Here is a 14,493-nt window from a genome sequence, read left to right on the forward strand (position 1 = left end):
CAGCTCACACCTCAGCAGTTGTGGTCGCAAAATTAATGGAAATAGGGTTCCAACTCTTTTCACATCCCCCCTATTCTCCAGACTTGGCTCCCTCGGACTACTATTTGTTCCCCAATATGAAGAAATGGCTGGCGGGAAAAAGATTTTATTCAAACGAGGAGGTGATTGCAGAAACGAATGGCTATTTTTCAGACTTGGACAAATCCTATTATTCGGAAGGGATCAACAAACTAGAGCAGCGTTGGACGAAGTGTATAAGCCTAAAAGGAGACTATGTTGAAAAATAAAAAAGGTTTACCCCAAAAAATTAAGTAGTTTTTATTTTTGCACGGACTTTTCAAACGACCCTCGTATGTCTTCATTGTAATTGGTTGGCAACTAAGTTCTCGCCGTTTTAATTTTTTAAAAGTTTATTTTTTCCAATAAAAATTAACAACTAATTGATCAATGATGTATTTTGCTTCTTTGTTTACAATTTCATTACGTTTAACAAGATTTTCAATACCTCATTGGTAGAAATCAACCAAGCTCTCAATTCTGCATCAGTACGAAACTCCGCGCATAGCATTAGCAAGAGATCGAAAGAGTTGAAAATCTGTTGGTGCCAAATCGGGAGAGTACAGCAGCACCTCCCAGCCTTGCGTTTGAGAATGGCTTCCTTGGTCATATTGGCAATATGAGAACGGACGTTGTCGTGCAGCAAAAGAACTCCATGGCTGCCGATTTTAGTTCTTTTCTCTTGAATAGCCGTGTTGAGTCGTCGTTCCATATGTTGGGTTTCATGTTGACCTTTTAGTTCCGTTCAAGCAATTCGTAATGGATAATCATATTTCCCTAATCCCACCTTACGCACAACATCGTTTTACGCGGATGAAGTTGATTGTTTCACGTGCGGTGTCGCTTGTTTACCGGGGGCTAGGCCATTCCTTGCGCTGTTTCATATTAATGGTACAGGCACCATTTTTTGTCGCCAGTAACGATTCGGTGGAGAAATCGTTGCTAGCGTCCGTGGCAAGCCAGCAAAAAGATGGAGGTGTCGAAAATGCTCATTTTTCTCAACTTGACATTCCATTTTAATCTGAAAGTTAACATAAATTAACTCGAGAAAAACAAGTGGATTCTCGTAGAACAAAACTTCCCTTTTCGTACGATTTAAAACATTATGCCAAAAACATTTTGTAACACGCGGAATGTTAAAATTTAAAAAACCCCTGAGTCCTAACAAAAAAAAAAACTGAGGTCGAACCTCTACTTAAAGGGGGTTATTTTAGATAGATGATTTCTAATCGAATATTCTAAAAAGAATGTTACTATTAAAAGTTTTAGATAAAAATGAGTATAATACACAAAAGTTTAAGGGAACTCGTTGGAGCCATTTTTGAGAAAAGCTGAAAAACAAAGTGAAAAATCCATTCAGGAAATTCCTGAATTAATTCGGGATTTTGGCGCACTAATCCACCTTCATAAGGGGATTCAGTTTGCTGCAGATATTGCATTAGAATAATGCTTGAACTGCTTTTCTTTTTCTTATTTTAATGGCGTTCCAGTTGACTGATTTTTTGTCAAAATATTCTCAGTATGAAAATAAGTATTTTTAAAATTTTTTTTTTGAATTTTGAGCCTGTGAAATGAAATGATTGACCTAATAGCCCAGTTTTTTTCTTTTTGAAGCTCCAGATGAGACTAAAATAAAGATGTATGAAAATTTCAATTCATTGAAACAAATAATTTTTTTTTTTTGTTAATAAAATTACGATCGAATAAAAACAGGTCACTATCATCTTGGCTAAAAGCATTAGAAATGAAAAATAGAAAAAATAAGGCCGATTATAAATATTCTTTTACACGGTTAGTATGCGTGTTGACGGAGATTAAGTTCATACAATGCACATGCCAAACTGTCTGTAACACCTTGTGTCTATAATTACAATTGTGGTCTATGTACACTTTGTGAAAGCTAGGCTATAAACCTAGAAAAAATTAAAATAGGAACATCATTGTCTATTAGAAGGTAGTTGTCAAAAGGTAGTGTTTGTCGTCTTCTATTCAGTATGATTGGAGAGGTTTCTGTTTTATTAATTTATATTACTTTATATAATAGGAAGTAGAAGTATTGTGGACTGCCAAAATTTTTCAAATCGCGTTTTGCCGGAAATATCTATTTTGAGCTCTCGTCATCACTATAACTCAAAAAAAAAAATTTGAGAAACCTTGTTATGGGTCCATTTTTTTGAAATTGTCACGCCAGTGGGTTCCTTTTTTCTAAAAAACCAGTTTGCATATTGCATATTTAAAGATCTAAAATATTTGTTCAAAAACATTTTTTAAAGAAAATTCTATTTAGAGTAGTCTTTCTCTAAATGGGCACTGGAGGCCTTCAGGGAGGCGGTAAAAGGCCCAGAGAAAATTTGGAGGTGTTGAAGCGGTCTAGGGGAGCGATTGCTGATTTGGGTTTTTCTAATATAATATTTTAAATTAAAATAAATTCCTACCTACTACACTACATCGATTATTTGGTTGTTTCGTTAATTTTGACCACAACAGCCAATCCCCCAATTGTACCCTGGATTGTGGTCGATTGTTCCAACAATTTTTGATAGCATTTCCATCGTCGTATTTGTTTGAACGAGGATTTAGTGCTGTGGGCAACGCTGCTAACTAAAAGGAGAAATCGTTTGCATAGGACCGAACGCAGTGACTTACGGCTGTTTTTTTGAGTAAATTCGAGCCTGATATTAACAAACTTGTTAAAAATCATCAGTTTCATCCTTCACATTAATGTTTTAAAATTTAAATTGAAATGTTTGTTTTAATTTGAATAAGAGTTTTTCTAAATATTATTTATAAAGTAGCGATTTATTGCCCTCATTAGTACAGTCTCATTTAAAATGTAAGTTTAAACTCAGAAACAGGAGAGAACTCATATGGCACGCAATAATTAAATTAAAATAATGATTGTGATTTTTGAGATGTAAAGTTAAAAATTTTAGGGGGCGCTAGAAAATAATTGATTCTCAAAGTGGGGGGGTAGAGGAAATAAGTTTGAGGACCTCTGATTTTAGAGCAATTCAACGGATAGGGTGGGGAGGGAAAAGACCTTGTAATCCAAGCCACTGACTGCGGTTTAATCCATAACCAACTTGTGTTGCTTGTGGTGAGTGTAATAGATTTGTTGTATTTATGCTAGAACTACTACATTCGTTGTCTTCTCGATGGTAAAGATGTCCCTTTCTGAGATTATCGTGTCTGGTAAATTAATGGAACTTGTAAGTTCATTCAAAGCAATTGAGAGGCACTAAAACTCTCATGTTTCGTGGTTTTAAAAGCCTATAGATTCACTGATATATGAGGTCAAGGACGGAGAAGAGTTTGTACCACTTGTTCACCAGTTTACTTTTAATATGCCGATTACGCACCTGTAAGCCAGCATCAAGATGTGGGTCATCACCCAATCCCAAGAGAAAGCGCTGTTTGTTAAAATCTTTTGAAGATGTTTGGTCGATTAAAACAAGGTGCAATCTGGTGACAGCAGACAAAGGAGGGAGATGATACTACTTTACCAAAGAGCTTGATATCGTTAAAATGATTAAACTGGGCAGGTTAAGGTGGGCAGGACACGTGTTAGGATGGACAGTTCCGTGATTCCCAAAAAGAGTCAATGGAGGAAAGGCTTGACTGCCGAAAGAAGAGTGGGGCTGTCCTAGGCTACGTTAGGCTGATGGAGAGAGGATGGCAGAAGCATGCTTGGCTTCATGAATTGGGTCATGCTGACGCAATGAATCGAGAGGGCTGTCGGAAGCGTATTGAGGAGGTCAAGGGCATTTACAGCTGAAAGTTTGAACTATTCAGGGTGTGAGAGAGGATGCCAGAAGCATGCTTGGCTTCACGAATTGGGACAGGGTGACGCAATGAATCGAGAGTACTGTCAGAAGAGCATTGAGGAGGTCAAGCGTGGAACTATCAGGGAGTGAGAGATGCCAGAAGCATGCTTGGCTTCAAGAATTGGGTCATGCTGACGCAATGAATCGAGAGTACTGTCAGAAGAGCATTGAGGAGGTCAAGGGCATTTTCAGCTGAAAGTTGGAACTATTCAGGGAGTGAGAGAGAAAAACGACTTATCCAGGACTATGGCTCAAGGCCTACAATCTTCCAGAAAAATCCAAGATCTTTAGTTCGTAGAAAAGAATTTAATCTAGATCCAGCAATCATGCAGGGTTCCAACAATTTAGTTAAACCCACAGTCTTAAAGTGTGACCCATGAAAGTTGCGCAATAGCACGTAAGGGCAACTGACTGGAAGCTAAGAACAAAGATGCTGACCTGGTCTGTATCACGCCCCTTCTCTCACGTCACTAAATAAGGGACTCGAATATCCGCTCTACAGATAGTTACGACAGTAATCATTAGGATACAGCGTACGACATACGTGGCAGTATTCAATGCTCCTTCTATTCCTTTAGTCATTTCTTTTGTTTTTATTGCTTAGTTAGTGTTTCGTTAGTTTTATTTGGAATCACCCTTACAGTTCTAAATCATTAAACTCTTAATAACTTAGCAACCCCGTTCACCATCAGTCGTACAGTTTCAGTACACCTTCCAGATTGGCTTTTATATCTTCTGGTGCTGTCCTAACAATTACTAGAAAAATTAGAGCATGTCATGAGCAGTCTAATATCAGGTTTATCCTGTAAATTCCTTGATTCTAACACTTCATTCTTTCTTTCACTTTGTGCTCCTAAGTACACCTAAGTATAGCTTTAAACTTCTGTCAAGATATTTAGATGAATTTTGTACAAGCATCTTGTTTTCTACGTCCTATCACTTGTAAAAAGTATGAATTGCTTGTCTCCTGTCAAGGATAAGCGATAATAGTGACCATCAGGAGAGATAACTGACCTTCGACAAATATTTTAGTGAAACACTTACACACATCTGTGTTAGATAAATTTTTCTGGTGCTCTTTTTTTTTTAACAAAAAAACGTTTGCTGGAGAATAGCATGGTGTGTTTAGTTAAACGCGATCGATGTTTTAGAGCCCGGTATTACCTCTCTGCTGTTAGTTGCGCTGTAGGACCCGGACAGATCGATCTAACTGGGCAAAAGCTGAACAGGGTCCTTTAGTGCGACTGTGCGGTTCTTTATATACATATATAACACCCCCCCCCCTCTTCACTGCTGGCTATCACAGCGCATATAGTAGAATCAATCCCAGTTATACTGGAGTACACGTTCCTACCTACACTATTTTTAATATAAGTAAATTTTATTAATTTTTTTCTCTCTTCACCATACAGTCAGTCTATATTTTAATAAACTGTACGGCAACGATCAGCGGGACCTGTGTCCCGTCATCACAACTTCAAAGGCAATCCACAAACATATGGTGCTTTCCAGCACAGGTATCTAAAATGATTTCACTGTTTAACAAAAGTTATTGTTTAAAAAAGTATTATTTTTCAGCAAATAAATTTAAAATTCATTACAAAAGCATAAGCGAATCTTTTATTTCGCAATTTTTGTAATTAACATATATTTTCTAACAACATATAATTTACAACAAATATGTTTTTAATAAAATAAAATTAAACAAAAAAATAAACTATATCGTTTCTAAAGATACCTAAAAATTATATTATTTTATAATCGTTTTTGTTTATAAACAATTTTTTTTTCTTTTTTACAAAATCTAAGTTTTCATTTTAATTAAAATTTATCGAAACAAATGTGCATAAAAGTATATTATTTAAATAATTATGATCTTACGAAGAATGACCAATTATTCTGTGAGAAAAAATATTATCCGAAAAGTGAACGATTAAAAAATCAATTCTAAAAAATTAAATAAAAAACAAAGAAAAAACAAACAAAAAAAACATTATATAATCAATGATTTAAATTCGTGAAATCGTGTTTTCATGTCCAAGGTGTTTCTTTAATCTAAAAAAAAAAAAAAAAGTCATATTCATAATTGTTTAGGAAATTCTGATGTACAGCAATTTTTTACACAGTTTCATAATCCATGCAAATAATTGTATTGGTAATTGATTTTATTTAGAGTATTTATTTTTTTATTTTTTTTGAAAATTATAACAATTTTGAATTTTATTTAAATTTTGTTTCAGAAACATCATCATTATCGAGAAGAAGGCCAGGGAGTTTACACAGAGCAGTAGAGCCAATAGCTGGCCTTGTCTCTAGGTGTATGATTTCATCGAAGCTACAGTGGCCTGTCAGTTATAGGTAAAGCTTCTACTATAATTTTGAAAATTTAATCCTAAAAATTCATTATTATAAAGTAACTTTTATTTATTTTTATTTTTTTCTTTATAGGACATCAAAATTTTCAAGTAATCGGCACAGGAAATCACAGCCTTTTAGAGAAACGTGACTGCCACAAATAATTAGCGGAATAAAAATAAAAAGTGTTAAGAAGAGCAGAATTAGCGCTATAGGGCCAATACCCCTTTCTAACATCCTCCATATCCTCCAGTATATCTGATCTACATCATCATCATCAACGTTGATATCATAATTGGTATAAATAAACAAAAAAAATGGGCAGCGTCAACGTCAACCGTAATGTCTCTGATGCATTCTATCGTTATAAGATGCCTCGCCTTGTTGCCAAAGTTGAAGGCAAGGGTAATGGCATAAAAACTGTTATTGTCAACATGGCCGATGTTGCTAAAGCACTTGGGCGACCGGCTACTTGTCAGTATTATTTAATTTTTCATTTTTATTATATATATTTGTGTATTTATTTTTTATTTGTTCTCTTCAATTAGAAGGACATGTTAAAAGAGTTTTTTTTTCACTCTGCGGCCATACTTAAGATTTCCGATGAATAGTGTATCTGAACAACTTGAATCTAGGCGTCATTCTAGCAGGTTTCTGAAGGCATCCCAATAAATTTAGGCGAATCACTCGGAAACAATCGCTGACTTGATAAAACCAACTATTATGAGGAGAATAAGTTTAATTTTTTATTATTTTTTATTGAGTTGCGTTTATTAAAAAAATGTAAGTAAAACTTTTAAGAGCATTGATTATCGAGTTACGGTGTCATTAATTAATCCAAAAGGAATAGAGGATATTGCCAAATACAGTCATCATTTTTTTAAATTTTTTGCTGAGCTTACAAAGGTCATCTTCAGGGCTTGTGGTAACAATTATGTATATTTTTTACATAGTTATATCTAAGGTTGCTGTGTCTTCTGTCGAGTCTGTTTATTTAGACTCAGTAACTAAACGCTGTTTATTTAAACTCAGTAACTAAAAGCTGTTTATTTACACTCAGTAAATAAACTGTTTATTTAGACTCAGTAAATAAACACTGTTTATTTAGACTCAGTAACTAAACGCTGTTTATTTAAACTCAGTAATTAAAAACTGTTTATTTACACTCAGGTAAATAAACTGTTTATTTAGACTTAGTAACTAAACGCCGTTTATTTAGACTCAGTAACTAAACAGACAGGGTAGAAGAGTGTCTCAGTAAATTTACTGATTATTATTATCTGATTATATTATATATTATTTATATTATTTACTGATAATTATCAAGTGAGTGAGACAGTACAATGTAAAAAATATAATTATTGATAGCAAAAGCTCTGAAGATGAACTAGTCCCTTGGTCGAAAGCTTGACAAAAAAATAAAATAATGACTGAATTTGGCAATGTTCTAGTAAATTCACAAAAATCTAGTAAAAATACAATTTTTTCAACAGCAATCAAAGTATTAAATTTACTCGAAATGTAGGATTTGTACTAAAAAGTAGTTACTTCAATACGTATTAACATAATATATATTTATTTGTGCAAAAGCATAAAACATTTTGACAAAGGAATTGCTTTTCAATAAAGTCGAAACTTCTAAATTAAAATATACAAAACAAGAGATTTGTAAATAAATTAAAGTTTTCGTTCGTTGGATTTTTGAATTTAAAACATGAAATTAAATTCTATATTAACTCACTAGTTAGCGAGTATTGGATTCCAACGTGGAGATACCGAGTTCGTTGCTTCTTTACAGTTCACTGGCCATCGATGGACAGTATTGCCTTTAACGAGGGAACACTGTCCGGAGATCAGTACTGAAAAAAAAGCTTCGGGCAACAAATACCTCAGATTTCGACGCGCAATAAATTTAAAATAATCATCAATTAATTAAAAAAGAGGGGTCGTCAAAATTCAAAAAGTAAACTTTTAAACTCTTGGTGGAATATAATTTGAAAAACATTAATATTGTTGTCTTTATAAGGTTTTAAAATTTTTAGTATTACCAATTTTAAGAAGTAACATTTATTTAATGGACCTTAAATTGATTTTATAACATTTTCAAAAAAATAGCTCAGTATTAGAGGTTTTATTATGTATGCTTAGTTAAAAATTTATCTATTATTCTGTAAGCTGGAAAACGACATATAAAAATGAAAGTTAATTATGTATTATTATAGTTCACACTGTAATAAATTGATTCCGTTGAAGGAAACGTGACATCACGGCTACCCACAGAATCCCTCAAATCGTTTCTAATTAAATGGATAAAATAGTAAAGTAATGCCTTATTTATTCAGACGGGCGTTACGTCCAGTTTCCTAATTAGGTGTCGTGGACGTAGGCGACTAGCAAGCATACATTTCTATTAATTTCACCTATTAACTGTTAAATTAAATCCAAGGCCTAGACCGGGAATCGAACCTACTACCAACAATTTGTGTCAGCTTTGTGAGCCTAACCTCTAACTGATCGCCTATTGTGGCACCTAACTAAAGATCTAAGCTCTTCTTGTTCAAGTTCAAATAAAACACTGGCGAATGTGCAGAACATTAGAGGGGAATCGAAAAAGCCGGTCTGTGCAATAGCAATTTTGATGTTCTTTAAAATTTGTATTCTCCTTTCGAATTTCCACTGGCAAATACTGGACAAAGAAAAGGTGTAAGCCTCCCCTAAGTTCAGTGTCTAGTTAAAAGAAAATTGTTAAAATTTTGAGGAAAAACTGAAAAATTTTCAGTAGGTTGGCATTTCCAGTATTGTTGGGCCTCATTTTGGCATCTAAACTAAATTTCAAACAGACTCCACGATGATATACTTATTTGATTTCTGTGTAATCTATTTTTTTTTTTTTTTTTTTTTTTTTGGCGCATCAACAGCTGAGGTCATTAGCGCCCGGAGCTTTTTCCAGTGCACTGCCGGCCTCCGGACAGTGTTCTCTCGTTACAGACAACACTGTCCATCACCGGACAGTGAGCTGTAAGAAGCTCCTAGGAAGAGAAAATCTAAGGGTCAGCTGCTGGATTCGAACCCGGGACCTCCACGTGGGAGTCCAGTATGCTAACCTCATAGCTAATCCCTTCCCTCTGTGTAATCTATTAAATGTGGTTTTGTCCGGCAGTGATGGATAATATAGTTGATTTTATCTTTGCTTATTTTTCCCTTGTTGTTGGATATTTATCCATTTTTACAATCAACAGTTTAATGTGGAAAATTTTACTTCCGCTAAAAAAAAAAAAAGAAGCTTCTATTACATGCGTGTCTCCTCCTCTAACTACAGTTTTGTTAGTAGTAGTAAAATGCCTTGTCCCAGACGGTGAAATGGACAAAAATCCAAAGCCCAGTCAGATTGAGAGAGAACTAGAATCATGCTGTGATGATAATAAAAACCACACAAATTATATAGCATGCACAGACTGTATCACATTTTCAATACTTCAGTCTTCTATAAAATTCTGTTGTTTTTTTAATAGACGAGCACTATTTTAAAATCGTAAGGGAAAATATGAGTTTATATTTAGTACAAATTGCGCAACTTATGTAACAAATTATCTGTGAAAAAAATGCAGAATCATTTTCGTAGGCTTAAATGTGCTGATGTTTGGAATCTCAAGTGCTTATTTAGCCATATTGAATATTTATACAAGGCTTCGGTTCATGTAGTTTTAGGAATTGATTATTTTAATCTGGAATTATTAGAATTCTCAGTTAATAATGTTACTTGAATATGTAAATTTATTTTTATAATTGTTCTTTATCTTTTTTATTTTTTCTCATTTCTTAAGAAAAAGTTATTACAATAATCTGGCAGATAGCTACTTTGATTTATTGTTTTGAATACCACCGTACGAAAAAGAGTTTTTGACGAATTAGTTTTTGTGTGGCTCTCTAAGTAAACCTATCTTATTGTTCGGACTAAGAACTCTGTGGGCGCATGAAAACGTACAGACGATCCTGAGATTCCAATCTAAAATATTTCGACAAGTTGGTGATGCACCATTCTTACTACATACAGATCTCAACTTTCGTAAAATAGCTAAACTGGTGAAAATTCTAGAAATACCATATTAAACTTTCTCATTGTTCTAATCATTTTCTACAGCCTCTCTCCTGCCCTACCTTTTACAATATTCCATTCCGATTGAAGCTCCATTGGCCCCGAGAACTCTCCTTCAGGATTGACCAACAAAATTGAGTATCGCGTCGAGAATTTGTTTCCTCCTGTCATAAAATGTCTTAAGACTGTTTCATTTAAACTTCTACATAAAGATTGTCGAAACATATTGGTGGTTACCTCTTTGTGGTTTGCTTCTTTGGGAGTATGATTTTAATTAGGCTCTAACAGAGCTGATATATACTTCCTTTAACTCTAATTTATTACGTAAAGTAAGTGAACATGTAAAATCTTTAACGAGTTAACTGTTTCGACCTTATTGGAAAATGTGTCTCCTTCAAAATATCAAATATATCGAATATATCGTCAAACCGTTCATGTTTGATATGAAATTGGGTTGCAATGAAGTGACTTATATTTTATTTTTTCGTTATTTATTTTTTGTACATTTATTCATTTATTTATATTTACATAAATAGGAATCAAAAATAAATTGACGAATATATATTAGTTTTAACTAAAATTGTAAAATTAACTGCCGATGGTGTCACTACTTGAAAACGCATGACGAATATACTCGTTATAACACAAAATTTTACACTTCTTTCATGACGAATATCTTCGTTATAAACAGTTAACTGGTTAAGTGAACTATCTTTAAGTACTCACTATAAATTTTAAGTAAATTTAATATCATAAATTGCACTCAGAGAAATTCATTTTGAGTTTCATACCATATTTTTAATTATTTTTTCTTTTATCCTATATTAATCCTGATCTGACTAACCTAGCCTAACGTTTGCACTCTAGTTTCTGACTAGAAAAGCTGTAGATTAAAGGTGAAATAAAACTCTCCAAATATTATGCCTTAGCTGGTTTCTTTTTCCAGTCTATTTTGGAACGTTTGAATTCCAGTTTGACTTCTTTTATTTTGTTAGAAAAATGGTTAATACATAAGTATGCTGCGCTTTCCTCGATGCCTGAATTCGTGATAGCAAGCATCACCAGTATAAAAATAGAAGATAACTTTACTTAATTCTTTTTCTTTATTTGTTTACTTTAAGCGAGATTTTATGCTGATGTTTCCGTTTACAATTTCCTACTAAATTGCCACTTGCTCGATGTAAACAAGTATGATTGCTGTTTTCGATTCTACGTTTCAGTGCACCGGTTTCTTCATTTCCAATGTTTACAGATTCTGCTTCCAAGTGTGTCTATGCTTTGCAGTAAATTATCATTTAAAGTTGATTCTTGAATTGGAACTAATATGCTTGACAATCTTATCACCTATACTTTTCTGCTTTCTGAAAGGATTGCTAAATAATTTTTGTGGTTATCTGAGATCCTAGTTTTTGTTATCTAATCTTATGTTTTGCTATGGATTTGTTGGTTTATGTATAATTTACATGTTAAAATATAATTTACTTTGTACTGTTTTCTCTTAAAAATCTCTTTTTGTTACAATTTATTTGCCGTTTAGTTCGGTATTCGGCATCACGTCTTGCCGAACCACTATAAGAAGAAATTAAGTTCAAGTTTTGTTGCCAAGTAATGGCATCATTATTATTATTTTTGTTCATTTCTTTGCAGTTCGCGTGGGAGAGAGTTCTAGCTCCTCCCTTTCATCCTCTTTTATTCGACTGTTCGTAACCAATCGCTCAACAGATGCTTGCATGATCAGAACTTTAAAGTCTCTGGCTCGCTTGCTGCCAACCTAACGAAGAAGAAGCAAGCAGTGTGTTCTATTAACAAAGAGTTGTTCTAACTGAAAGGCTTTTCTGCATCTTCGAGATTCGTTTAAAAGGGAATTTTTAGGATTTCTTTTATTTCTTTCCGGGTTATGATGGATTTCCTACGTATTATTTATTTAATTAAGTTAATAAGATATTTATGACTGATGCGTCAATTCATGTTGTGATTATACATCCTGCTAAACTAAGCCTTTCTATTTCCAACACTTTTATTTTATATGTATAATTTATATGTCCATCTTCAATATTCTTTTTAAATTTATATTTTTAATTTCACTTTTTTTTTTGGTCAGATCCAACAAAATACTTTGGGTGTGAACTTGGTGCTCAAACATTAGTAGATTTCAAGAACGATCGCTATATAGTGAATGGATCACATGATGCATCTAAATTACAAGATTTATTAGATGGATTTATTCGCAAATTCGTATTATGCCCGGAATGCGATAATCCAGAAACTGATTTAAGTGTCAATTCAAAGAAAGAAACAATCAGTCAAGGATGCAAAGCATGTGGTTTCCATGGTTTACTACAATTTAACCATAAACTAAATACATACATAATTAAAAATCCACCAAGTAAGTATTTTTGTAAACTTAATGAATAATTGTTTTATTTACTTATATATTTTATTAATATGTGATTTTTATAGGATGAAAAAATAATTGCCATTTCAGTCGTGATACATTTATTCTGCCGAGCTTTCGACCTAAGGGACTACGTCATCTTCAGGGCTAGTTTACAAAGTAATATTTTTACATTACAGAATTGTAATGTAACTTCTAGGTCACTTTCTTCCCTAGGTCGAAAACTCGGCAGAATAAATGTATCACGACTGAAATGGCAATTATTTTTTCATCCTATTGAAACTATGAATCAGTCACCAAAAAGAATGAGCAACAATGTAATTTTTGTTTTTTCTTTCATTAAAAGATATGAACCCTGGTACTCAAGGTGCCTCATTAACTGAAGGAAAACGTGCTCGGAGATCTAAAGCTAAACAGAATGGAGAAACAACAACTAACGGAGAACGTTCAGGTTCTCCAAAATCTGAAGAAGAACCAGAATTAATTGTTGCACCAACCAAACCGATTGCAAAAGATGTAAGTCTGCCAGATATGTAAAATTTGATATGATTTGAAGTGTAAGAGCTGAAATTGAACACAGGGATGAATCCACCAAATGAAGATCAGGAATCAGGAAAGCTAGGGCTTTCACTGGTTTCGGTTCACTGGTTCTGGTTAAGGACAATATTTTCTGTTATCAGACAGTGTACTGGCTGTAGGGTCTCCTAAGTAAAAAGTCTTGAAAGCAAACACTCATGGTGTCTTACACCAGATGAAATTATTAAAAACTAAAATAAAAGAAATATTTCTAAAATCAGCAAATTTAATTTAACACAAAATTAACGCACCACCCTTATTTTTTTTATTATTTCCAATTTGTGCAAATTTTGGACTTTCAAAATATTGTTGGCTGAAAAAATAAGCCATTTGTAACTACGGCCATATGAAGAATTTAGGCCTACCCTCACCTCATCTGTAAAGAGAACTCTCTTCCAGTTGTCTAAAGTCCAATTCACATGTTCACGTGCAAACTGAAGCCTGGTCATTTTGTGAACTGTGGTAAGGAGAGGGCCACGAGCAGGATGTCTGGCTCTAAGGTTACTTTCATTAAGTCTACTTCTAACAGTCCTACTGGAGATGGAAACATTTCGGACTTGCCTTATGAGACTTTTTATCTCATTTCTCGTTATGCTCCTGTTTCGTAAAGCCAGGTGCCGGATGTACCTATCGTCTCTCTCTCTGCTGTACAACTATTCTTGAATGACCTCTTGTCTCCATAAATCGCTTTAGACAAGTGATGTACGTCCAAAAGAGCAATAAAACGCAACTTAACAAATAATATTTCGAAAAACTTTTATTCAAATTAAAACAAACATTTCAATTTAAATTTTAAAACATCTAATGTGAAGGCCCACGGTAGCCGAGCGGTTAAGAGGCGAGACCTGTAAAGCTAATAATATGCATTGTGGTACTGGGTTCGATTCCCGGTCTTAGACCTTGGATTTTATTTGATGGTTAATAACAGAAATTTACTGTAAAGTATGTTTGCTAGTCGCCTCCGTCCACGACACCTAATTTGGTAGTTTGGAAGTAAAGCCCGCCTGAAAAAATTGGCAATCACTTTACTTACTTTACTTTACTTAATCTGATTGCTAACTATGGGTTTATTAAAGTTATGCAAGAGGGAGACACTCTTAAATGGCCCTCAAGTTTTCTTATGATGTCCGAAGATCAGCTTCATTTAATACAGTCAAGTCATGGGATCTAAGACCCCTTATTTTGGCATA

General features: G+C 33.8%; 1 protein-coding gene across 5 annotated transcripts in view; it reads left to right on the forward strand.

Moving 5' to 3' along the window:
• eIF5 (eukaryotic translation initiation factor 5) overlaps nt 1–14,493 on the forward strand; it is a 44,189-nt gene that overhangs the window by 26,855 nt on the left and 2,841 nt on the right. For 3 of the 5 annotated variants that reach the window (XM_074126378.1, XM_074126374.1, XM_074126375.1), the window contains 4 exons: nt 6,122–6,239; nt 6,330–6,710; nt 12,434–12,718; nt 13,074–13,243. In XM_074126378.1, coding sequence (XP_073982479.1) covers nt 6,554–6,710; nt 12,434–12,718; nt 13,074–13,243 — 612 coding nt within the window. In that variant the 5' untranslated portion in view covers nt 6,122–6,239; nt 6,330–6,553. Of the gene's footprint in view, nt 1–4,477; nt 5,399–5,746; nt 6,037–6,121; nt 6,240–6,329; nt 6,711–12,433; nt 12,719–13,073; nt 13,244–14,493 lie in introns of those variants that run through there. The other 2 variants (XM_074126376.1, XM_074126377.1) reach the window with 2 other exon arrangements.

Source organism: Rhodnius prolixus, unplaced genomic scaffold (genome assembly GCF_049639745.1).
Source record: "Rhodnius prolixus isolate KJV_2025 unplaced genomic scaffold, Rpr scaffold_3, whole genome shotgun sequence".
Taxonomy (NCBI): domain Eukaryota; kingdom Metazoa; phylum Arthropoda; class Insecta; order Hemiptera; family Reduviidae; genus Rhodnius; species Rhodnius prolixus.